Here is a 25,527-nt window from a genome sequence, read left to right as displayed (position 1 = left end):
TATGGAAACTGGTACTTCTTAAAATGTTAAACATACATCTACCCTCTGATTCAGCAATTCTACTCCTAAGAGAAATGAAACCACATATCCGCTAAAAGCTGCATACAAGGATGCTCATAACAGCTTTAATAGCTAAAAACAGGAAAGTGCGCTGGTGTCCATTTATAGGAGAACGGATAAACAAATTGTGGTATATTTATACAGTGTAATGGAATATTCCTCAAAAATAAAAAGAAATGAACCGTCGGTACATACAACATGGATAAATCTCAAAAACATTAAGCTAGACACAAAAAAATGCATTCTGTATGATTCCATTTATACGAAGTTCTAGAATAGGCAAAAGTAACTTCCGGTAATAGAAACTGGATTAATGGTTGCTTTGGCAGGGGATGGCATGCAGGGATTGACTGGGAAAGAGCACAAAGGATCTATCGGGGTAATAGAAATGTTATGTATTACTAGTGTGTGGGTTATACAAGTGAACGCATTTGTCAACACTGATCAAACTGTACGCTTAAGAGTTGAGAATTTCACTGTACGTAAATTATCTCTTAATTAAAAAAAATTACATTAGTAGGTTAGTTTAAAAAAACTAGCTCAGTAAGAGCTAACTTATGGTTGCTAAATACTGTTTACCAAAAGAAGACATATCTTTTAGATTTGACATCTGTGGAAGCAAGGTTAGTGTTTTGTAACAAACTTTAAATAACCTGACGTATTACTGCCCTAGTGAAGAAGGCCTCAGCAGGTAGGGATATTTTTCTCAAAAAGCAATCATTCTTTTCAAATGCTTTCACAAAAACTGAAGCCCAAGGATTAGAACTCCAGTTTTACCTACTGCTAAACATGAAATGTTACCTTGGCCTATATATGGGGCAGTAAGGTTGATTAATGACAAACAAATTTAGTTATTTTAACAAAGTTGTACTTTCAACAAGTGGTAACCTCAGTGAAGAATCTGGGAAGACTTCAAAGGATTCAGATGAATCTCAGGTAAGAGCTTTGCTGTTAGACTCAAACACATGCTCAAGGCATCACTGCCATGGTTGCATATTTAAATCACGAATTCAGACGATGAGCCTAAATTATGAAATAACAGCAAATGTTAAAATATCTAATATCTGGAGTTGGGGAAAATGGAAATGGAGGAAAAAAGTCCCTATGATCAAAGGCTTCAGATCACTTAACACAAAGGACACTAATAAATATTGCATTCAATAATTTTAAACCTACTTGATTACTGGAGGCAATGAATCAAGTCTAGTCTCTGGGCTCCAAGCTATGCCGTCGACCCTGACTCCATGGTGAAATGTCCGCAGTGTTTTATACTGAATTCCTTCAATGTCTGCTTCTTCCTCCTAAGCAGATACAGGAAATGTTTTAATAAATTATAAGAATAAACAATGTAATACTCTATATTTTCTTATAATTTATCAGAAGGCCATGGATATTCTTTCGAGAAGTTCAAAAGCAGATTAGATACATTGAGATTTAACTGGTTCACTGAACAACAATACCCAAAGCTGTCTAAGTCTCACAAAATAACGCTCTAGGGCAACTAAAAACACACAGTAAACATGTTATATTTTTTATCTTACTCAGGGGACATTTTATTCCTAATAATAAATCACAGCAAAAACAATGAAAATGGAATGCTCTAAGAGTCAGAATATTCTAGGTAAATGAATTACCATACATGGATTATCAACTGACAATATAAAAAAATATACACTGAACATAAAGTTTTGATCATGTGCAAGATCCTTTGGGACCTTATGATGCCTCAAAGTCATTATAATGAGCATCAGCGACTTTCATTTAGTATTATATATGGCACTATACATGTGTAAGATGTTACAAATTGTTCATCTAAACTATTACGGTCTATGAATAGTGAATATGCAAATAACAATCTGGTTAATGTAGTCTTTTGGATATTTGACTTGATGTTTAATAAAGTTAGCTTATTTGCCTGGTTCAGCACCACTAAAATGATTTCAGTTTATCCCCATGGGAAGATGAGGGGAAAAAAATGAATTTTGAAAAGTCAAAATCATATATGTCTGGCAATATGGACAATAACCTGAAAAGATTTCCCACTAGAAAAATAATGCAAAAATCCAAATCCAGAGAAGCAACTGAGAACCAAGGCATGCAGCTATCTTAAGGACACTTGCCCACATCCAATAACTAACAGTTTCAGTTTGAGGGGGAAGAAGACAAAGCTTAGTGCCTGCACAAGGAAGGATGCAGATCAGAGACCTCTGCATAAATCCAGAACCTTTAAAGGGGAAGTAGAAAAAAGTCCAAAAAAACCAAAACTGCAGTGCAAAATACCTACCATGGGTGAAGGTCAAGAAAAAGTCACTTTTGAGAAATCTCAACCATTAAATGGCCCTAACATGAGTTTGAGGCTTGAATTCACATTAATTTTGAGCCCCAGAAAACGACAATTTATTTCAAAACGGTCATATGTTAGTAGTAGCCCCAAACACTTGTCAGACAAAGGCAAATTCTCTTTGGATGAACTACCTCTACCGAGGTCTCAATGTTCCCACAGATATAGTTCAATCAAATAGGATCTTACATGCAGGCACTCGTGCATATGCAAACAAAGTACCACAAACACAAACAGAAGAATCAACCCTGCAAAGACATTAGATAAAAAATTAGAGACAAGACAAGAGATATTTTTAGGGAAATAGAAGAGGTAATCAAAAAGTATGAGTAAGCAACAAGAGATTACCAAAAATGACAAGGCAGATTTTAAAAAGAACTAAACAAAACTTTTAGATGAAAATGCCAAAATGGAAAAAAAAAATGCTTAGAGCAGCTAAAAGACAGATTTGAAAAAATTACTCAGAACGTAGCAAAGAGAAGACAAAAAGAGATGGTAAGAGGGATTCAGTGAGAAAGTTCCACCATATTTCTAATTTGTGTTGCAGAAGGAGATAATAGAAGGAATAGGGGAAGAGGCAATATTTGAAGAGACAATGGCAAACGATTCTCCATACTTGATGACAGGCACCAATACGCATTTTTAGAAAGAACATTAAATCTTAGACAGCTAAAAAAAAAAGAAATCTGCAGCTATAGTGAAACTTCAGAACACATATACAAACTCATGATATAGACAGATAGATAGATAGATAGATAGATAGACAGACAGACAGACAGAGACAGAGAAAGAGGGGGAGGTGGGGGCGAGGAGGGAGGGAGGTTGAGAGAGTGAGTAAGAGAGTGAGAGGGAGGGAGGAAGAGAGAGATCCAGAGAGATGGAGATTTAAGCAACAGCAGCCAGAAAGAAATGACACATTTCCCATAAAGAGATTTCCTATAAAATAATTAGAACAAACATAGACTTCTTGACAGAAACAACAAATGCAAGAATACAGTGGAATAATATCTTCAAAATGACAGAAAAAACTCTAGAATTGTGGGCACAACAAAACTGTTTTTCAAGGATGAAGCTGTATTAAAGATATTTTCAGAGAAACAAAAACCAAGAGTTAGCATCAATAACCTCCCACTGAAGGATCTCCTAAAGCAGGGGCTGTCAAACCATAGCTCACAGGCCAAATCTGGCCTATGGCCTGATTTTCTATGGCCCACGAGCTAATACTCATTTTTATATTTTTAAGGAGTTGCAAAAAACAAAGAATAATTTGCAACAGACACCTTAAGTGGTTGGCAAAGCCTAAAATATTTACTATCTGGCCCTTTACAGAAAAAGTTAACAGTAAACTTTTTTGTGTAGTTAAGGGATATGCTTTCAGGTGAAGAAAAATGACCCCAGAAGGAAGGCCTGAGATGTAAGAAACAGTAAGCAAAAACTCAAAGGCAGACAGGTAGGTAAATCTAAACAAATATTAGCCACATAAAACAACATCATATTTGTGGGTTAAAATGAGAAGAAAAACGGAGGCCAGCCCAGTGGCATGGTGGTTAAGTTTGCGCTCCACTTTGGTAGCCTGGGGTTCACAGGTTCGGATCCTGGGCGCGGACCTACAAACCATTCATTAAGCCATGCTGTGGCGGCAACCCACATACAAAATGGAGGAAGACTGGTACAGGTGTTAACTCAGGGACAATATTCCTCAAGCAAAAAGAGGAAGACTGGCAACAGATCTTAGCTCAGGGCCAATCTTCCCCACCAGGAAAAACTGAGAAGAAAAATGACCGAGAACTAAAATATGACAATACTCTAAGTATGGAGGGGTTGATAACGTTCAAGTGTCAAAGGTCCTTGTTTTGTTCATTAAGAAGTTAAAGATATTGGGCCGGCCCTGTGGCTTAGCGGTTAAGTGCGCACGCTCCGATACTGGCGGCCTGGGTTCGGATCCCAGGCGCGCACTGACGCACCGCTTCTCCGGCCATGCTGAGGCCACGATCCACATACAGCAACTAGAAGGATGTGCAACTATGACATACAACTATCTACTGGGGCTTTGGGGAAAAAAAAAAAAAAGGAGGATTGGCAATTAGCTCAGAGCCAGTCTTCCTCAGCAAAAAGAGGAGGATTGACACGGATGTTAGCTCAGGACTGATCTTCCTCACACACACACACAAAAAGAAGTTAAAGATATTAATTTTGACTTTGTCTTATTAATTATGCATGTTAAAGTGTCTTTGGTATAAAAAGAGAAATAGCATGTAAAACTTCCAAACTATCAGGGAAGAAAAAAATGAAAGGAGGGGGTAACAAAACACAAACAGAAGACATAAGAATATGCATATTGGCAATGTTTTCAATGGTAAAAAACTAAAAATAACCCAATTATCCAATAGAGGAACAGATAAATTGTGGTATATTCATATTATAAAATACCATACAATAGTGAAAATAAATGAACTTTGACATGAATCTAACAAATACAATGTTAACAGCAACAAACTGTAGAAAAATGTAATACAAAATAATTTCATTGATATAAAGGTTAAAACATGAAAAACAATATATTGATTTGTAACACTTCCACATATGGTAACTCTAGAAAGAAACACAAGGAATCACCAACACAAAATGTCAGACATGGTTACCTCTTGTGGGTGAGAAAGGCAGTAAGGAATACCCAGGAGGCTTCAAAAGAAATTGCTAATGTTCCATTTCTCAATGGAACTAGGAAGCAGGCATACAGGGATCTATTTTGTTATTATCCTTTATACCTCACATAGATAAATATATTTTAAAATAGATTTTATAAACTTTACTGCAATTTTTAAAATAAATAAATCATTGTTTTGTCATTTAAATCAACACCCTGAGTTTAGAGACTAAAGCAAAATTTTTCATGACAAATTTGCCCAAGGAATCTTCTGTATTAAGTGACTATAGTTATCTTTTATAAAAGTTTATAGGATTATAAAATATCATTAGGGAAAAAAAATCCAGAGCAGGTCAAACTTGATATTTAATGGAATACACGTCTATATAGATAGGAACTATCTGAAGGCCTGTTCTAAGAATTCCATTCATCCTGAATCTAAATGCAGTTTTATAATGTGTATTTTAACTGAATCCTAGTGGATGTCTTGATTTTTCCAGGACAGCCTTTGGGATCCTAGCAAAGGCATTTCACAAATATATTATACATGTCCTTCTCCACATAATTCAGCTATCCCTTGAAAATAACTTTAAATTTCAGGTGAACTTAAGAGTTAACAGCAAAAAGTTTTTCCATAAATGAAAAAAGGAAATATAAATGCATTTATCAAGGAAAGAAAAACACTGTCACATTTTATTACTTCATAATTTGTGTGTATAATAACTGTATGGCTAACAGCCAGACATGCCAAGGCAGCAACCACTAAGCAATTTTAAAATAAGGTTAGGAACCTAATCATAGCTGACTTCATAGTCTGGGTTACACCTATTTTTCCACACTTGACAAATCGATCTTCTAAAAACGAAGTTTTTACCATCAAAACACACATTATTTTGCTACTGTAACAACAGTGTTGACAATTAGGTCCTGAAATTTGTTATCCAAAGTACATATGGAGTTAATGGGTGGTCGTGGGGATAAAGAAATCCCAGGGACTGTATAGCCTGAGCTTTATGTATTACCAATGAAACCTTTTTTCCTGGCAGCAATGTCTGCCATTGAGCCAAGTGAAAGGCCAGGGTGCGTGTGTGGTATAGGCAGAGACAAATGCTATTTTGGGTTTAGTTTGGGGTGTAGGCAGTATTGTATAGGCAGGAAATTAAGAAACTTTGGAAAACTTGCTATAACACAAATTATTATACAAGGCTCCAGTACATTTGAGGTTGGAGCAAAGCCAGGTTGATGAAAAGGCTATTTTAAGGGTTTAAAATTGGCAGGCCCTCCCACCACACCCATTTAAGGACAAATACAGAATTTTAGTTAGACGAGACTGTAACGTTTACCTAGTCCACTTCTTCCATCTAATGCTTGAATCTCTAGTAGAATTTCTGAAAAAAGAGTTTGCACAACCTTTCTCTGAACACTTTCAGTGAGAGGGAACTAGCTATTTCTGGGAGGAGCTTATTCAATTTGGGTATAGTTCTAATTATTAAAAGAGTTCTCTTGAACATTAAACTAAAAACCCTTTCCATGTAACTTCTACTCATTGCTCCAAATTGTGCTCTCTGGAACCATAAAGAGTAAGTTTAACTCAGTGATGGCAAACATCTGGCCATAGCTGATCTCTCGTAAGCGAACACACCTTAAGAAGCAGATTCAGCATCGGTCTTAAAGCACTATAAGCAACAACTCCACTCAAATAGAATTGACAAACACCACAAAATACATTTACCATTGAGTCTAATTCTCCTCCACATGACAGTTTTAAACATTTTAATGCCACTCTGAAATTTGTCTCCAAATACTTTATCTCCTTTGAATCATAATACACTGCTGAGAACTAAAGCAAACATTAAACATGACTGTCAATCTACAGAGGAGGATATAGAGCTGTGCTGTCCAATACTGTAGTCACTAGCCACATGGGGCTATTAAGCACGCAAAATGTAGTTAGTTCAAGCTGAAACGTGTACACTTTATAAAGTGCAAAATGCACACCAGATTTCAAAGGTTTAGTATAAAAATAATATAAAATATCTCATTAATACTTTTTTATATTGGTTACACATAAAATATTTTGGATATGCTGGCTAAAAAATATATTATTAAAATTAATTTCCTCTGCTTTTTACTTCTCATAATGTGGCTACTACAGCACTTAAATTTATATTTGTGGCTCACATTATATTTCTATTGGACAGCACTGGGTTAACTCCCTTTGGTAGTTCAATCATTGTACTGATTCTGGTGAACATCTAGGGGACTAAAAACTGTAAGTCACAATTCTCCCTTCTAGCTCTAGCAGTCTATCATTTTAAGACTTTATATTCATCTTTATTAAATTTTAGCTTGTTCACCTTGGCCCATTCATCCAATCTATTAAACAATATTTGGATTCTGAGCAGAGTTTGACACCCAAAAGGTGCTCAATAAATATTTGTTAAATGAAGTCTGTTATCCAAAGCATCAGGTATCCTTCTGTTTCATGTTCTATATAAATTGAATGTGCTCGCCTAAATCAACTGTTCTCATCCAAGTCCCAGTAGAGGCCTCAATTCATTACTGATGACTTTTCAGACTTGGAAACCTTCATGCTTCCTCTGCCCTCTACACATAGGATGTTTATAGCAGTTTTCTTATTGTGTTGCTTTACATTTAAACACCTCCTTGATGGCAGGGTCTTTGCTTTTTTAACGTATGCATCACTAGTTCCCAGCACCTGATCTGCACTTAATGAATATTTTACAAATACATGACACCAATCAACAGAACCATCACTCAGCTCAAATTTCTATCATATTTAAAAGAACACCATGAGATTCTGAAAAATGCTTTGTTGATATTCAAATTCACTACATCAAAAGTGTTTTCCTAATAGACTCAGAATGAGGATTGTCTTTCATACAGGAATGTGAAAATCTTTCAATACAACTGACTTTTACTTAGTTTTCTCTCAAAGTGCTATGGAACTTCAAGGTTCTAGCATGAGAACAGGAACAATATTTAATAGTGTTTAATTAGATAAAAAATAACTTCAAAGGGAAACAATAATGTATTCTGAATCCCCAGGGACAAATTATTGGAACACATTTCTCCTCCAGAACTGTTTGAACTATGTTTTCAACCTATCTGAATAGCAGTATAGAAGGAAAAGAACAGGGGTTCAAAGAGTCTAGATGTTGTTTTTTCAATTACTAGTCATACAAATCCCTGAACATCTCTGAAGTAGAATGGAAACTCCATGAGGACAGGGATTGGCACAGAATACAATTTGTGTTCGCTACTTGTGAAATTAATAAAAATCCAATTCTTTCCTTAGGTAATTTGAGGATAAGATCTACATTGCCAATCTCACAGGTCTGAGGATCAACGGGGACAACCCATATGACTACAAACCATACTGGAACAATACAAACGTTTTCGCTAGTTGTTTTTTCTCATTTTGTCATTTGCCCTATTTTGCTCTCATTTTTTCTCTCTGCCACCCACTACTTCTGCCTTTCTTTTTTCCTAATTTTTTTCTCCCTTCTTGACTTTCTCCCTCATTTCTTAGCTGAACATAAATTAGAGATAAAGCGTATTTTTTCAGTATTTTTGAATATAATTCTATGTTCACAGCTGTTAATATTAAAAGTAATGAAGTAAAACGTTAGTTTCACCTGTAGGGGGTTGCTTTATTTTTTTGTAGGTTAGTAGCCTGCATTAGAAATACGGTTTCCCTTCAGTCTTTTTCAAGAGTGTGTTATATTATTTCACTTAATCATGTGACTTTTCATGATCCTAACCTAGTAGTCCAGCTGAAGTCAGGCTGAGGGTCATATTTAGCGTAAAAGCTAGAAATTCCTCCCTCAACCCTAACAGACAAGGTGGGATAACGTAAACGCTCTTGTATTCTACCCAGATACCAACAAACTGAAGCCTTTAATTCATACTTTCCCCTTAGGATAAATAAGCATGCAGTCTAATGCTGTATAACTTTATATATTTATTGCACTGTAAAATGCAAAATTGCATTTATGATGTCAAAATGCTAAAAGATACTGAACTGCTTTTTGAGTAAAAGAGGAAATACTGTTTATAATAATGTCACTTTGGCGATAGTTATTTTAAATCTTTGAAAATTGGTGACTGCCAAATTACCTCATTGATTAACTTTAAGAAATACTGTTCTATGTATAATATTCCGGTACACAAAGGATAAAGATTCCTGGGGTTGAACTCTCATTGTTCAAAGTCTCTCCAACACGTAGAATTAGCTTTCCTGTGAGAAAACATGGTGTGTGCTCACCACAAAGCAATCTTTCTTTGGTGATTAAACATGGGGTTGTACCTCAGCGTCACCACTGACCAAATCAGTGACCGCTAAAACATATACATGTATTAAATGCGCCAGATGGCTTCCAGGAACATTACATGTACTAACTCATTACAGTCTCACAAAACCGATTAAGTATTATTTTCCTCCTTTTTATAGAAGAGAGGTTAAGTACCTGCTCAAGGTCATATAGCTATTAAGAGGTAAAGGCCGGGCAACGGTAGAAACCTAGGCATTTTGGCTCCAGAGTTCATTGTCTTAATGACCATACTAAACTGCCTGTTCAATAGGAACCAATAAAAAAATAATATGTAAACAAAGTATACTTTGCATACACTAGATGTGTGCTTTAGAAGTATAAAAAGTATGAGAGCATATTAACAGCAAAGCTGAATGTCATGCCAGCTATAAAATCTCCTGCAGGATCATTTGTTAGGCTCTCAACATTAGCTTATTTCCTAAGTCAAAGTGGAATGTAGAAAAATTGGATTAAGCAATTAATTAGATCTTTCTAGTTGGTGTTTTCCCTGTACATACCAATGTTCAGTTAATTGTAACCTTCAATTACCAGAATGTTCCATTTCTAATCATAAGGCAAAAGAGAAGCCTTATATTCTTCTTTTTCACTACCTACTCAACGTTTGCACAAATCTTAGGCATGTATTACTAGGAATATCTTTCTCTGTAGTCCTTCATATCTTTTTTTTTTTTTTTTTATTTACATTCAAACTCAATACACTTTCAAATTCTGGCCAAAGTTTGCCAAAGTTTGTATAAGTTTTATCATCAGTGAAATATCTTTAGTCATTCACTGCAGTTTTGTACACTAACCTGAAATGTACACATGCCGATAACCACGTAATTATTGCCACCGTAGGCAATTAGGTTTCCTGAATTTCCACTCTCAAAGGGATTAAATTCTACCACATGCACATAATCTTCACAATCCACGGTGTAGGCAGCATTTCTTGTGGCATCTTGCTTCATCTTCTATGTCAAGACTTCAGCAGTTGTAAAAATTAAATAGCCTGCTACTGGACAAGGTCATGAAACTGTGGATTACAATACAGACACAGTTAGATAGAAACCGTCCAAGTGTTAGTCACTTTCAGCAAATGAACCAAGGTAAGGACCAGGCATTGCAAATGCCACAGACAACTCAAAAAAATTGAAAGTATTTATTTAAATAGTTTGTGAATGATACCTGCAGAGTAAATCACCATAAAATTCTGTTTAGATTATCTAAAAAATAACAGTGAGTCCTTGAAGATGGAATCACTTTAATAGTAAATATATTCATAAAAAATTAATGACAGTTAACATTCACACAGCACTATTTGCAGGTATCATGTTAAATTTTACTGACATTATCACACCTAATATTTGCATAAAGCTAAGAGGGAGGTACTACCTTTGGTTCCCATTTTACAGACGGAGAAATTGAGACTTTAGGAGGTTAACTAGCCTGCCAAACTCATAGGATGAGCCAGAATTTGAAAATACTTTACTATGTGTTGGACCAGTACTGGAGAAGAAAAACACAGCCCCCTACCTTGAAGGAGATCACAATCCAGGGATAGTTATGATTCAGCATGCAAAGTGCTATGAGATAAGCAGATACAAAATATAGCACCTGGAGGAAGGAGTGCCAAAATGTGTGATACAAAAATAATATTCACAAAACCAGGCACAACACTTTAATCTGTCATGGCCTGGTGCGCACTCCGGAAGCAGCAGCATTCCCAGATAAGGCTTATGGATTATAAAGAGGTCTTTTTTTTTTTTTAATTGGACGCAAGAGCTGTCCTGAAAACAGCTGGGCTTGGTAACAACCACATCAGGTACCTGATGAGCATTTACTGAGAATCAGATGGGATGAATCCCACCTCAGGGAGCTTATCACCTAGTAACCTCACGAGTGGGCATCCGGGACTGGACATTTGTTAAGCGTGACCAGCAGGTGAGACGCCCGCGGAGGCACAGTGGTGTGGGGAGTGCAAAAGATTCGAGGTCAGGAAACTCGGTGCCCGAGTGCTCTGATTAAAGCAGTGCCCAGTCTCACCGCATTCTCAGGCTCTCACTGTACACAGCAGGCTGGACTTGCCCCCTCTAAAACTGGAAGGGCAGAAAAGGGAGGAAACAGAAGTCCATGCCTAGAGTCCCTACGCCTCTCCCAGTGCTAAGCAAGTCCCGCGAGACCTCGCTACCTCCTCTCCGAGCACGAGATCGGAGCGAAGAGGGGTGGGGAACGGCCCGGGGAGAGGAGGAACTCCCAGGGACAGGGTGAGAGAGCGAGGCGGCCGGTAGCAAAGCGCCACGGCCCCTTGGGCTCCAGAGCAATACGCACCGTAAGACGCCGAGAAGCAGCCAGTACGCAGCTGATCTCTGCTGGGGGCTGCGCCGGCCCGCGCTGGCTCTGCTTCCGGGTCAGAGGGCGGGAGCGGCGATTGGCTCCTGGGCCCTCCCGCGAGATTTAAAATGTAACCCGCGACAAGTCGGACAGCCGCTGCACTGCAGCCGGGCAGGAGTTTTCTTCAGTAGAGTCTGTGCGTCACAGGTCTCCCTCGAGCCAGGTGAGTCTTGACTCTTTCTCGTCCGCCTGTCACAATTCAAGTGGTGATTTAAGCCGCGGCTTGGGAGGGTTTTTCGGTGACAGTAAAGTGCCTTGTGACCGTCTAGGGTATTATTTGTGCAGTGGCTTCGCGCTGGAGCCTGGTTGGGTCTGGGGATGTTGAACAGAGTCACGGTGTCTAGTGATGGATGGAGCTGGAAGGTCCTGAGGGATCATCTGCCGACTGGAAGACTGAGGTCCATAGAGATCTACTTAGGAAACCGAGGTTCTAGTCCCAAGCGTGCGCAGACTCCAATTCCGCCACTTTCCCCGTCTCCCTAGTATATCCTCCCAAGGATCTTTTAGGACCTGCATTCCGCCAATGATAGCGGCAACGACTGCCATTTTTTATTGAGCACCTGCTAAGTGCCCAGCACTATGTGGATTTTTTACTTGTCTCACTAATATCTCCTAATTGTATGAGTTAGGAGTTATCGTGTCCGTTTCACAAATGAAGAAATGTATGTTCATCAGAGATTTTAAATACTAAAGGACATACAGCTAATAAATAGGGGAGTCTGGATATGGACTCTGGTCTGTCTGACTCGCAAGTGTAATTCTTTTAACCATCTCACATTGCCTCCCCAGTGACAATTTTCTGTCTCACAATTTTTGCTCCAGTGCAGCTTGGAATCCAGTTTTTTAAAACAAGTGTTGATTATCACTGCTGCCTTCTACTGCTGTTTTTGTATAGTGCAGCCTGACGTTCAAAGTGCTTGCATATTCACTGTCTCATTGACTTCTCATAACTGGCTGGAAGGTGTTATTCTTGTTTTCTTTGTGTTGATACCTCCACCTAGGCAGTCAGGTGTAAAGCTTATTGCGTAGGCTCACACAGCCAGCTAGCTACTGGAAAAGCTGAGACTAGACCAGGATTGGCAAACCAGTGGCACTGCCTCTTTTTGTGCAGCCAGTTCCTGAGCTAAGAATGGATTTTCTATGTTTGAATGGTTGGGAAAAAAAACCAAAAGAAGAATGATATTTTATGACGTGAAAATTACATGAAATTCAAATTTCAGTTTCCATAAAGTTTTGTTGAAGCACAGCTACGCTCATTTGTTTATGTATTGTCTGTGGCTATTTTCACACTGCAAGGTCGAGTTGAGTAGTTGTGACAGAGATCTTGCGGCCTGCACGCCTCAAATATTTACTATTTGGCTCTTTTCAAAAAGTATGCTGACCCCTGGATGAGACTGTTGGCTTTTATATATGCCAGACACTGCTCTAAAAACTTAACTTGTATTTATGTCATTTACTTTTCTCAAAGCCCCATGAGATAGGAACTATCATTTTCATTTTCAGTACAAGGAAGCCGAGGCGGGAGAGGTGACATAACTTGGCTAAGATCTTACAGCTAGTAAGTCATGGAGCCAGGATTCAGAACAGTCTAATTCCAGCTAGTCTTCATTGTTAGCAACCTGAACTCATAGTGCTTTTAAATAGTACCAGTAAATAATTTACTACTAAAGATTTATTTCAGGCAAACTGATCGTATCACTGAAGTTTTACTTCTTCACTTTCTTTTCTGGTAAGAGATGAGGGTGATAAGGGAAATCTAACTCTTAGCTATTTACTAGGGTTTGTATTTATGTAGATATTTTAATTTATAGTCTTCTACCTGTCTTTAAATTGCATCACTGATTATGTCTATAAATTATTATCTTGTAAATGGCATATGCCCATTTTCTTTTCTTTCTTTTTTTTTTTTTTTGCTGGGAAAGATTTGCCCTGAGCTAACGTCTGTTGCCAGTCTTCTTTTTTTTTTTCCTCCCCAAAGCCCCAGTACATAGCTGTATATTCTAGTTTTAGGTCCTTCTAGTTCTTCTATGTGAGCCACTCCCACAGCCTGACTACTGAAGATGAGTGGTGTGGTTTCACGCCTGGGAACTGGGCCACGGCCCCCGAAGTGGAGCATGCCGAACTGTAACCACTAGGCCATCAGGGCTGGCTAGCCATATGCCCATTTTCTTGATCATATAAACCCAAGATTCCTAGTAAACATCTGGGATTCTGTTTATGCCACATAAAAAAAGAAGAAAAAGATAGCACAAGGAGTAAGTAAATAGGATGTGTACAGTAAAATACTCAAAATAAGATAATGGCATGTGAATATGTTGGAGACTAGGGTACTTAAAAGAAAGTAGGAACAAAAAACTTTTAGCAGCCATGTCTGTAAAGTCAGAGAAAGGAATTGGCTGCCTGATATAGGCTTGGGTATGTAAAACATTGCAACTACATCCAATTATTTTGAAAAGCTTTTGTCTGTCAGGAGAAGTTATGCAATATAGTGATTTAAGAGCACAGCTTGCGGAGTTAGGCATCTCGGGTTTAGGTCTATTTGGCCATTTGCTAGCTGAGTGACGTGGGGCATCACCTTCAGATGTAAAATGAGGGTAATAATAGACTTCCGCATAGGGCTCTTGTGAAGATTGAATGAAGGAATAAATATTAAGCTTTTGAAAAGTATCTGGCACCAAGAAAGCTCCTAAATATTAGCTATTGTATTAGTTATCTATTGTTGTGTAACAAACCACCCCGAAACTTGGTGGCTTAAAAACAGCTATTTTATTTGCTTAGGATTCTATAGATCAGCAGTTTGGGCTGGACTCAGGTAGGTGGTTTTGCTGATCTTGCCTGAGATGACTCATGTGTGTGCAGTTCATCTGGCAGGTTGATTGGGGCCAGAAAGTCTAAGATAGCCTCACTCACATGTCTGTAAGTTGGTATTGGTTGTCAGCTGGTGCACCTTGGTTCTCGTCCATACGGCCTCTCCAGCAGGCTAGCTTGGACTTCTTCATATGGCAGTCTGAGAGTACCAAGAGAGAAGGAACCAAAGCTACAAGGCCTTATGTCAGGAGGCCCCCAAGACCACCCCCAGGTTGGATGATTTGTTAAGAGAACTCAGAGAACTCAGCAGATAGTCGTGCTCAGGGCTATAATTTATAACAGCAAAAAGATACTAAGCAAAATCAGCAGAGGGGGAGAAGGTGCACAGGGCAAAGTCCAGGAGACACCAGGCACTAGATTCCAAATGTCCTGTGTTAGTGGAGTCACACAAGACATACTTAATTCCTCCAACAAGTTGTGACAACACATGTGAAATGTTGTCTATCAAGGAAACTCTTTAGATACTCAGTGTCCAGGGTTTTTACTGGAGGCTGAACATGTAGGCATCCTCTGTCTATTTTCCAAAATTCCAGACTCAGAAGGAAAGCTTGTGTTCTATATAAACTATATTGTTTGTACAAACAGTTTAGGCACAGTGAGCCATTCTTACTGAAGCCCTCCTTAAATCTAAGTTCCCAGATGCCAGCCAAGGCCAACCTTGTAAGCAGGACTTGCGAAGGATAGCAGTCAGGCCTACTGTATTAACTCTTTATTTTATTTTATTTTATTTTTTATTTATTTATTTTTCCCCCAAAGCCCCAGTAGATAGTTGTAGGTCATGTCTGAACATCCTTCTAGTTGCTGTATGTGGGACGCGGCCTCAGCACGGCCGGAGAAGCAGTGCGTGGGTGCGCGCCCGGGATCCGAACCCGGGCCGCCAGTAGCGGAGCGCGCGCACTTAACCACTAAGCCAGGGGGCTGGCCCTATGTTAACTCTTTTGCACAGGCCTTTTGAGGTCTAGGCTTGGAACTACCATGATGTCATTCTGGCCACATTCTATTGGTCAAATCAAGTCACAAGGCTGATCCAGATCCAAAGGGGTGGAAAAAATAGACCACCTCTTTTGGGACAATACAGAGATGTGAGAAAATTGGCTTTTTTTTTTTTGCAATCTACCACAGATATTACCATCTGTCTCAAAACAAATATTTTTTAAATACACCTTTAGTTAGCAATGTCTGTGTCTATAATTATAAGTTTGCAGAATTTGTGTATCTGTTTTGTATGAATTTTTGGATTGAAGATTGGATTTTGTTATTTCAAAAGATTTGGCTTAAGAAAACTAAAGGAGAGGAAAATATGATTGGGCAGAAATTGTATTATTCTGTTTTCCTAAATTTAATTAAAAGCAATCTTAGTAAATATGAAATGACCTCTCATTCACTACTTATTTTTCTCTAACTCTGCTTGCTTACACGTGTTAAATATTAATTTCCAATTAAAAGAAGGCTTTTTAACATTGCATTCTGTCCCACTTTAAGAGGATGGCTGTGCTTAATCAAAAGTTGGTGTTGGATATGATTAAAGAGTTCAGAAGGAATTGGCACACTCGTTGTAACTCTGAGAGAACTACTGTATGTGGTGCAGACTCCATGCTCTTGGCATTGCAACTTTCCATGGCAGAGAACAACAAACAGGTTAGTAGACTATATTTAGGTTAACTTTTTTTTTTGAGTGAATTTTGGTTGCTTCCCATTTGAATAAGCTTAATTTCATTAATTTCTTTGCAGTATATGCCCTCCTGTGATAATATCAATATTCTCTTTTCGTAAATGCCTCTGCATATCTGCCTCAAAATGTTATGATTGGTTTTGCAATGACTTCTTTCAAAATTAAGGCCTTATATGTGTAATTTAACATAGGACATGCACATTTGATGTTTAATTTGAAGTCTTAAGATAAACATGCAACTATTCTGATTATTGTGGTTAAAAAATTATTTTTATTTTATAAGACTTCCTTTAAAAAGTTCTAGAAGGCACTCATAAATAATGTTTATTTAAATATAATCAAAGTATTTTATGACTCATTTCAGACTCTATGGTATAGATTAATTATTCCTAATGCAGGTTGTGAATCAGAATCATTTGAGAGGGCTTTTAAAAAATACTGGCTCCTGTGCCCCAATCTTGGAAATTCTTTCTCCTAATCTGTACTTAGACCCTGGAAATTGTCTTTTGTAATCTCCCTGAGGTGATTCTTTTTTTTTGAGGGGGAAGGTGATGAGGAAGATTGGCCCTGAGCTAACATGTGTTGCTAATCCTCCTCTTTTTGCTGAGGAAGATTGGCCCTGGGCTAACATCTGTGCCAATCTTCCTCTACTTTATATGTGGACGCCTGCCACAGCATGGCTTGATGAGCGGTATGTAGGCCTGCACCCAGGATCCAAACCTGTGAACCCTGGGCCGCCGAAGTGAAGCACACGAACTTAACCACGATGCCACCGGGCTGGCCCCTGACGTGATTCTTACATAGTTGGCTTGTGCCAAACTAGTGTTTGGAATGAGCTCTACCTAAAAGGCTAGAGGTGTTCAGATGAGAGCAAGATGAATGTAGGCTGGAGTGGTAAGACAAGGCTTCTTGGATTTTAGATAGTATACTTAAAGGAAGGGAAGTCTTTGGATAGGAAGGACTTAAAGAAGGGGTGAAGGAAGGGGAAAGTTAGTTTAGAAGAACCATCCAGGGGATTCAAAATCATGATGGTTTGAAGATGGTAAGGGGACTGTCTTGACTAGAGAAGATTTCTGAAGGGTGAAATTGATTTCAGTGGGTCAGTTGGGCTACACAGTGAAATGACATTCTGATAAGTTATTTTAATCCTATATGTCAGTAGTTCCCAAACTTTTAGATTTCATGTACCAATAAAATTTCCAAAAAAAATTAGACATTGACAGATTTGAACATTTCTGATGTTGGCAAATAAGGCCAGTGAGAAAAAAATAGTTACTGGAACCATCATTTTGAAAAAGGAAGAATATTTTAACACCTAGAAATTAGAAATTATATAATCTTAAAACAAGATATAGTCCTTCCTATGTGTGGATAGGTAACAGTTTTACGTATTCAAAACAATGTATATTAAGATAAATTCTGAACATGGAAAAATTTTGACAATTCTATCTTATAGAGTCAGTCATTCTTCTGACAAGTATTTGTTGAATTTTTACTAAGTGCTAGACATTATTCTGTGCATTAGGAATATAGCACTGAAGGAAATCCCTGCTCTTATGGAATTAATCTTCTAGTGGGGAGAGACATAATACTCTAATAAATAAGATATATAGTATTTTAGGTCATAATAAATGCTACAGTACAAAATAAAACAGAGATGCAACTAAGGAATATATAGAGTTTGGGGTGGAGGAGTTCTTGCAGTTTGAAATAGGGTGGTCGAGGAAGGCCTTATCTAGAAGTTGCCATTTGGGCAAAGATTTGAAAGAGGGGAAGAAGAAACTAATTGGGGATGGGACTACCAGACAAAGGGAACAGCAGATGCAAGGGCCCTGAGGTGGAAATATGTTCAAGGAACAGCAAGGAGGCCAATACAGCTGTTTATATAAATGTTAATTTCTTCCGTCTTTTCCTTCCTTCCACAGATTTCTTTCCTTTTCCTTTTTTTTTTTGAGCTTCTACTATGTGCTGGGCATTGTGGTAAGTGGTGGGGTTAAAATGGTGAACAAAATGAGACATGACTCCTGCCTTCATGAAGCTTATTGCCTAGTAGGTGAGGCAGACATTAAGTAGAGAATAATACAAATAAATGCAAAATTATAGCTGTGAGAAGAAGAGATATAAGATACTATGAGGTGAGGGAGTTGACTTGGTCAGAGAGATCGAGCTGAGCCCTAAAGGAAGGAGAGGGGTTAAGTAGGCAAAGAAGGGAGAGCAAGATGAGGACGGAGGAGTAGCGTGTACAGAGGCCCTGTGGCGGGAGACTGCAGATAGAGTTTGAGAAAATGCAGAAGGGCCACTGTAGCTGAAGGGGTGGTAGTTACGTGTTCAATTTGTCTGTTCCTTGTTTTTAATCACAGTCATTGTTAAAAATTAGTTTTACGTGGGTATGTTGAAAAAAACATAAGTAGCACTTTTTTGACATTTTATTTTGAAAAAAATGTTAAACTTCCAGAAAAGTTATAAGAATAATACACTGAACTCCTGTATGCCCTTCACTTAGATTCACCAATTATTATTTTGCCATGTTTGCATCATTATTCTTTTTATATTTTTGTATGTGTATATAAATACATAGACACATGTATGTATTGTACACATACATATATACATACATACATACATATTGTTATTACTCTGTATGAACCATTTGATAGTAAGTAGCAGACATCCTGGGTCTTTATCCCTAAACACTCTTTGTGTTGTATGTTCTGTGACTTTTGACGAATGTGTAATGACATGTCTCCACCGTTATAGTATTGTACAGCATAGTTTCACTGTCCTAAAAATCCTCTGTGCTCCATCTATTCATCTTTCCCTCTCCTCGACCCCTGGCAATCACTGAGCTTTTGACTGTCACCATAGTTTTGCCTTTTTCAGAATGTCTTGTAGTTGGAATCATATAGTATGTAGCCTTTTCAGATTGGCTTCTTTTACTTAGTAATATTCATTTAAGGTTCCTCCATGTCTTTTCATGGCTTGGTAGCTCATTTCTTTTTAGCAGTGAATAATAGTCTGTTATGTGAATGTGTTAGTTTATTTATCCATTCACTTTGTCTTACTTTCTTCCAGCCAGTATTCAATAAGATAGTCAATGTTTATTAGTTTTTTAGTTTAATAACTATTGGATTTTCTGCTATCATCTTCATTTCCAATAGTTCTTTTTTATCCTCTTTTCTTTTTCTTTTTTCTCCTCAAAGCCCCAGTACATAGTTGTGTATCATAGTTGTAGAGTTGTAGCTCTTCTATGTGGGACGCAACCTCAGCATGGCTTGATGAGCGTTAAGTAGGTCTGCGCCCAGGATCCGAACCGGCGAATCCTGGGCCACTGAAGCCGAATATGCAAACTTAACTGCTACACCACCGGGCTAGCCCCTATTCTCTCTCTTTTTAAAATATCATACTGTTCTTGCTTCTAGGGTGTAATATTTTCTCCTTTGAAATTATTAATGATATTTTGTTGAGGTTTTTTCTTCTTGCATAATCTGTTTCCTCCAAGTTCCTTGTTTTTGTTAGTTTTATTTGGGAAGGATTTCCTTTCTTCCTATTAGAGGCTTCTTCGTGATGATCCTTGGCCCTGCACTTATATTTAAGTGGAGCACTACACTGCTTATTGGAAGCTGGACGTGCAGGGTTAGGGCTTGTCAACCTGATCTGACTGGGCCATTTGGTTGGGGAACCTTTGATGTCAATATCTTGAGGATACCCCTTTTGGAACAGTGTCCTCAGAAAAGGGTCTTCTTTCCTCCTGCATGAATGGTGGTAAAGTTGAGCTGCCAATGGGTTGGGCACCTGAGAGGGGTGTCAAAATTTAGAATATAAACTGTCACGTGGATTCCTATGGTTTTAATTTGGGTTCTCTTGTCCTCAACTGCACTTTTCAGTCCAGAGACTCTGTTTTACCCTCTCCAGGGAATAAACTTCCAATTTCTGCCAAGGTAGATGACTTCTGTCCTCTGTTTCAGCAGAAATTAATTATTAGGCAAGTGGTAAGTGAAGATTACTCAGAGAGGTCAGCACAATATTGAGGCTACTTCAGAAATTTCTTCACTGGCAAGTATCTCCACCATCACCTTCTGCTGGGCGGATTTTTTTTCTAGTGGACATACTAAGAGCGTGGGCCTTTAGGGGCTTTGGGCTTTATATGGCAGCATGGGCAGGAAGGGTCTCTGATCCAGCTTCCCACCTTTCTTATGCTCAGTTTTGCATTCTAAACTTTGTGCTCAGGATTCATAAATACCAGGTTCCTGAGTGCCAGGGAGTGATAGATACCAGGGAAACACAGGTCCTACCATTTGCTTACCCCTCTATATTGGCACTTTCTCATTGTTTTTGACCTTTTATAATTTCCTTTCTCTTGTGGAAAATTCAGTCATGCTTAAAAAAATTTTCCTGTTTTCTCCTATAGTTTTAGGTATTTTATACCAGGAGTAGTTTCTCTGCTTATCCAGTTGGGCAAATTGCCTTGTTAATGTATCTATTTTAAAATTATTACAGATGGTATACATTCTTTCTGCCTCTTGTTTTTATCATCCAACGTTGTTTTTAAGACCTCTTCAGGTACTGATAGAAAAGTTGATCTAATTTATTCATTTTAACAGTCATCCTTTGTATGACTGATACATTTTATTCGTTGATGGACCTTTGGGTTGTTTGAAGTTTTTTGGTCTTACAGTTTTTCATTGAAATGATGTCTGTGCACTGAAGAAGAGGCTCTCTAGGCCCCATACTCAGTGGGTCATATGATAGATACATCTTTAATTTGACTTGATACTAACATATTGGTCTTCAACTTGGCTTATCTCTCTCTCTGTATTAGATGTTGTCAAAAGAGAAAAAGTGGTATTTCATTTTAATTTTTCTGACAACTACAGCATTTAAACACCTTTTAAAATGCTCATTTGACCGTTTAGATATCCTCTTCTTAAACTGTCTGTTCATTACCTTTGCTTATTTTACTGTTGAGTTACTTTTGTCTGTTTCTTACTCTTTGAAAGCGTTCTACACGTATTTTAGATACTCTCTTTGTCATGCACTTTGTTGATATCTTCCAATATGCTCCATTTTACCCACTTTCACTGGATATACTTCCTTTATGTTGTTTCACAAGTATTTATATGCCAGACCTCTCTACTGAGTCCTACTCTGGTATGATCAGGTACTCACTGGACATTTTACCTTGATTTCGCATTACTGTCTACACATCAGTTTTTAAAAGTATATCACCTTGTTTGCTTCCTCAACTTACCTTCCTGTTTATCTTCTTTGTCTCAATGATCTGTACCATTGTTCACTCAGTCACTGAAGCTAGATACCCAAGGGTCATGGTAGAGTCTCTTTCCTTTGCTTCCCATTGCAATCCATATCCAAGTCTTGCCAATTTTACTGCCTGAGCATTTTTTTTTAATCTATCCTTCTTTAATAATCTGGAGAAATGGTACTAAGGTAAGTAATAGATTCTGAGGATATTGTATAAATGGAATGGGCTAGCCAAAGATTAAACTTTGGTGACCATACACTGGAAAATAAGGAGAGAGAGAGAAATGAGGCAATTATTAAGAATCATTATTATATAGTCATTGAGGGCTGTTGTTCTGGAATCAAACAGACCATGTTCAAATTACCTCCTATTGTTTGTTCGTTTGTTCATGAATAACTTTTAAAAAATAAATATAGCAACAAACTAAGTGAAATATACTCTGAAAAAAAATTTAGTTCTTATTGTAAAAAATATTGAAATATTCAATCCAAGTCAGTTTTTCTTCAGGGCTTGTCTGTGTAGCCTTTACTCAGAGTCTTTTTCTACTTGTTAATTTTCTACTTGCGAATTCACTTAAATCACTGTGAAAGTTCAGACTCTGGGTGGGAAAGAAGAAGAGAGGTGAATTGCAGCTGAGCCTTTCACAGTTTGTGTGTATGTGCACGTGTGCAGTGGAGATGGTGAGTTGCAGTTCAGTTTTTTTTTTTTTTAAAGATTTTATTTATTCACTTTTTTCCCCCCAAAGCCCCAGCAGATAGTTGTATGTCATAGGTTCACATCCTTCTAGTTGCTGTACGTGGAACTCGGCCTCGCGCTGGACGGAGAAGTGGTGCCTTGGGGCGCGCCCGGGATCCGAACCCGGGCCGCCAGCATCAGAGCGCGCGCACTTAACCGCTAAGCCACAGAGCCGGCCCTGCAGTTCAGTTTTTCTTGAACTCTCCATCAGGCATCCCCAACTGTGCCCAGACTTACAAGTCGCTCAGCAACATGAAGTAGCATGCACATATGCCTGCAGGTGCGTTCATATGTAGCGTATAGTAGTGAAAGGGTGGAGCTGGTTGCATATATCCTTCACCTGTATTTTTCACCCTGTGTTTGAGCTCTGTTTGGGTTTAATTCTCTGACATTTGAGAACATGAGTCCCTAAAGTATAGCCCTTATAACTGAATTCAACTACAATAAAACTTTGAATACCTAGTAGAGTTATTAGTCTGTCTATTGGCATGTTTATTTTCTTAACTACTTTAGTGGGGAAAAAGAAAAGGTATAGTAAAATAATCTTTGAGTTTTAGGTTTTTGGCATGTTTTCTGAGAGGCAAGATTTTTTAGTTTAAATCATGACACCTCTCTAGCAGGTTTATGCTGCTAAAGATTTAACCTATGAATAGATTCATTGAGGACTATTGACTTCATTATATGGTAAATATGTATCACTTCATTAGGTTGCAAATAATATTTCAGCCTTTCCTTTCTTTGAAATTGGCTTCATAGTTTGAATCTGTCTTTCAGTTACATTATAAAGGCTATTTTTCACCTTAGCCTTAAGATCATTACAAATGTTCCACTGAATGAAAGAAAGATATTAATTTTATAACTTCATTGAAAGCAATCACAGCACCTGTGGTTGATTGTCAGCTATGAAATGACCTAACAGTGACATAACAAATAAGAAGAAACAGTTTTTAAAATTGTATAACATTTGTCTACCACCACCTCCCCCAACAAACTAACAGTTGTTTTACTTTGAATAAGAAAAGAGAAAGGAAACTGACATTTTTGATCACCTACCATTTATCAGGTGTTATTTAATCTGTATGATCTCATTTTATAACCAAGGAAACTGACTCAGAGGGATTTCAGTATCTTACCCAAGGTCACACAGCCAATTAATGCTCTTAAGTAGAGCTGCTATCTTTTCTCTTTTGGTAACAACAAAAATTCTAATTAGTTAAAAATGTAAAGTTTATTTAAAATTTTGAATAATTATAAAAATAACTTTGATAAAATATACAAGGTACAAGTGCTCTGAAAAAGCATAACTCTCAACTTTTTTCTCATTTTATTCTGGTGAAATACAATCCTTCTTATGTCCATCAGAGAATTAAAACATTGAACATTTTGAACTTCCTTCAGATATTAGCCAGCTGGCATGTTTTCCTAGCAAAACATTTTCTGATTTGACCACAGACTCTCTCAATCAGTTGTAACTGGTTTGAATAATAGAATTTGCTATCATGGTGGGCACCTGATCATGAAAACTGATATCTGGAGTGCATTTTTATTTGAATTTAAAATGTTTTTACAATCCCAGTATAAACACTGTTAATCTAGTCAAAACCTTTTCTCACAGGATCAAGAGCTTACATAGTTTTACTTTACCTAGTTATAGTCAACAGAATGAGAATAAATTGTACATTTACATTAGGCAAAATCTCAATTTGTTTTCAACATGAAGGATGTTATACCAAAATAGTTTTAGGAATTTTTGAGATAAGACAATTTAGTTTTGAAATTCTAAATAGCTAGACTTATTTAACTTAAATACCATTTGGAAATTTTGTGGTGTGTAATGTTTGTGGGATTGGGAAGTAAAGTATACAGTTTTTGATGCAATGCCGAGAAATTACAAATCTGTCTTACGTTTGGGTTATGGATCCAAGGTTTGATAGTTACTGGTTTTTTGGGTTGTTCATTGAATTAGTTTCATGAAATATAATTACTTTTCATAATTATCACAAGTTCCTTCTCTAAGGATAGTAAGGATAATTTTCTTAGTTGCCTCCATATGGATGAGTAAAGAGTTAATTGTCTTAAGGCAGTTTAGACACCATGTCTTAAATTTGGATAATAACTAGAAAATGTGGCTGATTTTTATAAAAGATACCAAGATATAGATTTGAAGGAATCAGATATGTAGAAAATGGTATATTTGGCTTTGTTTGATTTCTATTATTCTTCATTGGCTAAAGATGATATTACAATTTAGTTCCAGGGAATTATAGTTCTATTTAAATGCCCACTCATCTTTAAATGCAGTTAATGGAAAGATCTTGGTGTTAGCAGAAACTAACATATTAACGGAGCTTAATATGAGAAGAGAGCAACATAATACATTTCACAAAACCACATGGGGTACTTAAAAATATTTTTTACTCATGCTGCATCGGAAAGTAGTAGTTAGAATTTTATATTGAATTAGGGCTGGCATTTTTTTGGAAGACACCATTATTAATATCTTGGGTATTAAGTGGGAGCAGAATGCAATCAATTAAAAAAAAACCTTGAACGTGTCTACTGAGATAATTTTATCATGTGGATATTGAAGAAGAGAAAAAAAGAACAATTTTGCCTGATTAGTAACATCTGACAGTTTATAGAAAGAAACCTGACTATGGGTTTTTAGCACTTGTTTGTTACAGTGGAGTATGTCCATGAGGAGGAAAGAATCAAACTTCTTCTCTGACTCAAGGTTTTAGCGCTGATATTGTGCTTTCCCTTGAACGGTAATGAAATGAAAAATAATTTTTAAAAATTTAATTTTTATGATCGTGTTTTAAGACTAACACTTGGAATAGTGTGGTATATGAGAATTCACTATGGCTTTGATGATTTTATTTTTTTTATTTATTTATTTTTTAATTTTTTGTTTATTGCAGTAACATTGGTTTATAACATAGTATAAATTTCAGGTGTACATCATTATACCTCTATTTCTGCATAGATTACATCATGTTCACCACCCAAATACTAATTACAACCCATCATCACCCATCACATGTGCCGAATTATCCCTTTTGCCCTCCTCCCTCCCCACTTCCCTTCTGGTAACCACCAATCCAATCTCAGTCTCTATGTGTTTGTTTGTTGTTGTTATTATCTACTACTTAATGAAGGAAATCATACAGTATTTGACCTTCTCCCTCTGACTTATTTCACTTTGCATAATACCCTCAA

General features: G+C 37.4%; 2 protein-coding genes across 3 annotated transcripts in view; one reads left to right on the top strand and one right to left on the bottom strand.

Annotated features, from left to right (window-relative positions):
• NUP37 (nucleoporin 37) overlaps positions 1-11,778 on the bottom strand; it is a 47,538-nt gene extending 35,760 nt beyond the window's left edge. Inside the window, exons 1-3 of one of the 2 annotated variants that reach the window (XM_087449030.1) lie at positions 11,711-11,778; positions 10,195-10,415; positions 1,237-1,361 (exon numbers count right to left, since the gene is read on the bottom strand). In XM_087449030.1, coding sequence (XP_087305156.1) covers positions 1,237-1,361; positions 10,195-10,350 — 281 coding nt within the window. In that variant the 5' untranslated portion in view covers positions 10,351-10,415; positions 11,711-11,778. Of the gene's footprint in view, positions 1-1,236; positions 1,362-10,194; positions 10,416-10,915; positions 11,053-11,710 lie in introns of those variants that run through there. The other variant, XM_004418027.3, reaches the window with a different exon arrangement.
• A 3-nt stretch (positions 11,779-11,781) lies between these two features.
• The window catches only part of PARPBP (PARP1 binding protein), a 65,696-nt gene continuing 51,950 nt past the window's right edge, over positions 11,782-25,527 (top strand). The window contains exons 1-2 of the mRNA XM_004418028.3: positions 11,782-11,936; positions 16,124-16,279. Coding sequence (XP_004418085.2) covers positions 16,127-16,279 — 153 coding nt within the window. The 5' untranslated portion in view covers positions 11,782-11,936; positions 16,124-16,126. The remainder of the gene's footprint in view (positions 11,937-16,123; positions 16,280-25,527) is intronic.

This window comes from Ceratotherium simum, chromosome 25 (genome assembly GCF_057802395.1).
Source record: "Ceratotherium simum simum isolate JZ-2026a chromosome 25, ASM5780239v1, whole genome shotgun sequence".
NCBI classification, from domain to species: Eukaryota; Metazoa; Chordata; class Mammalia; order Perissodactyla; family Rhinocerotidae; genus Ceratotherium; species Ceratotherium simum.
Note: the sequence above shows the minus strand (reverse complement) of the source record. Positions and strands in the feature narration are given on the sequence as shown.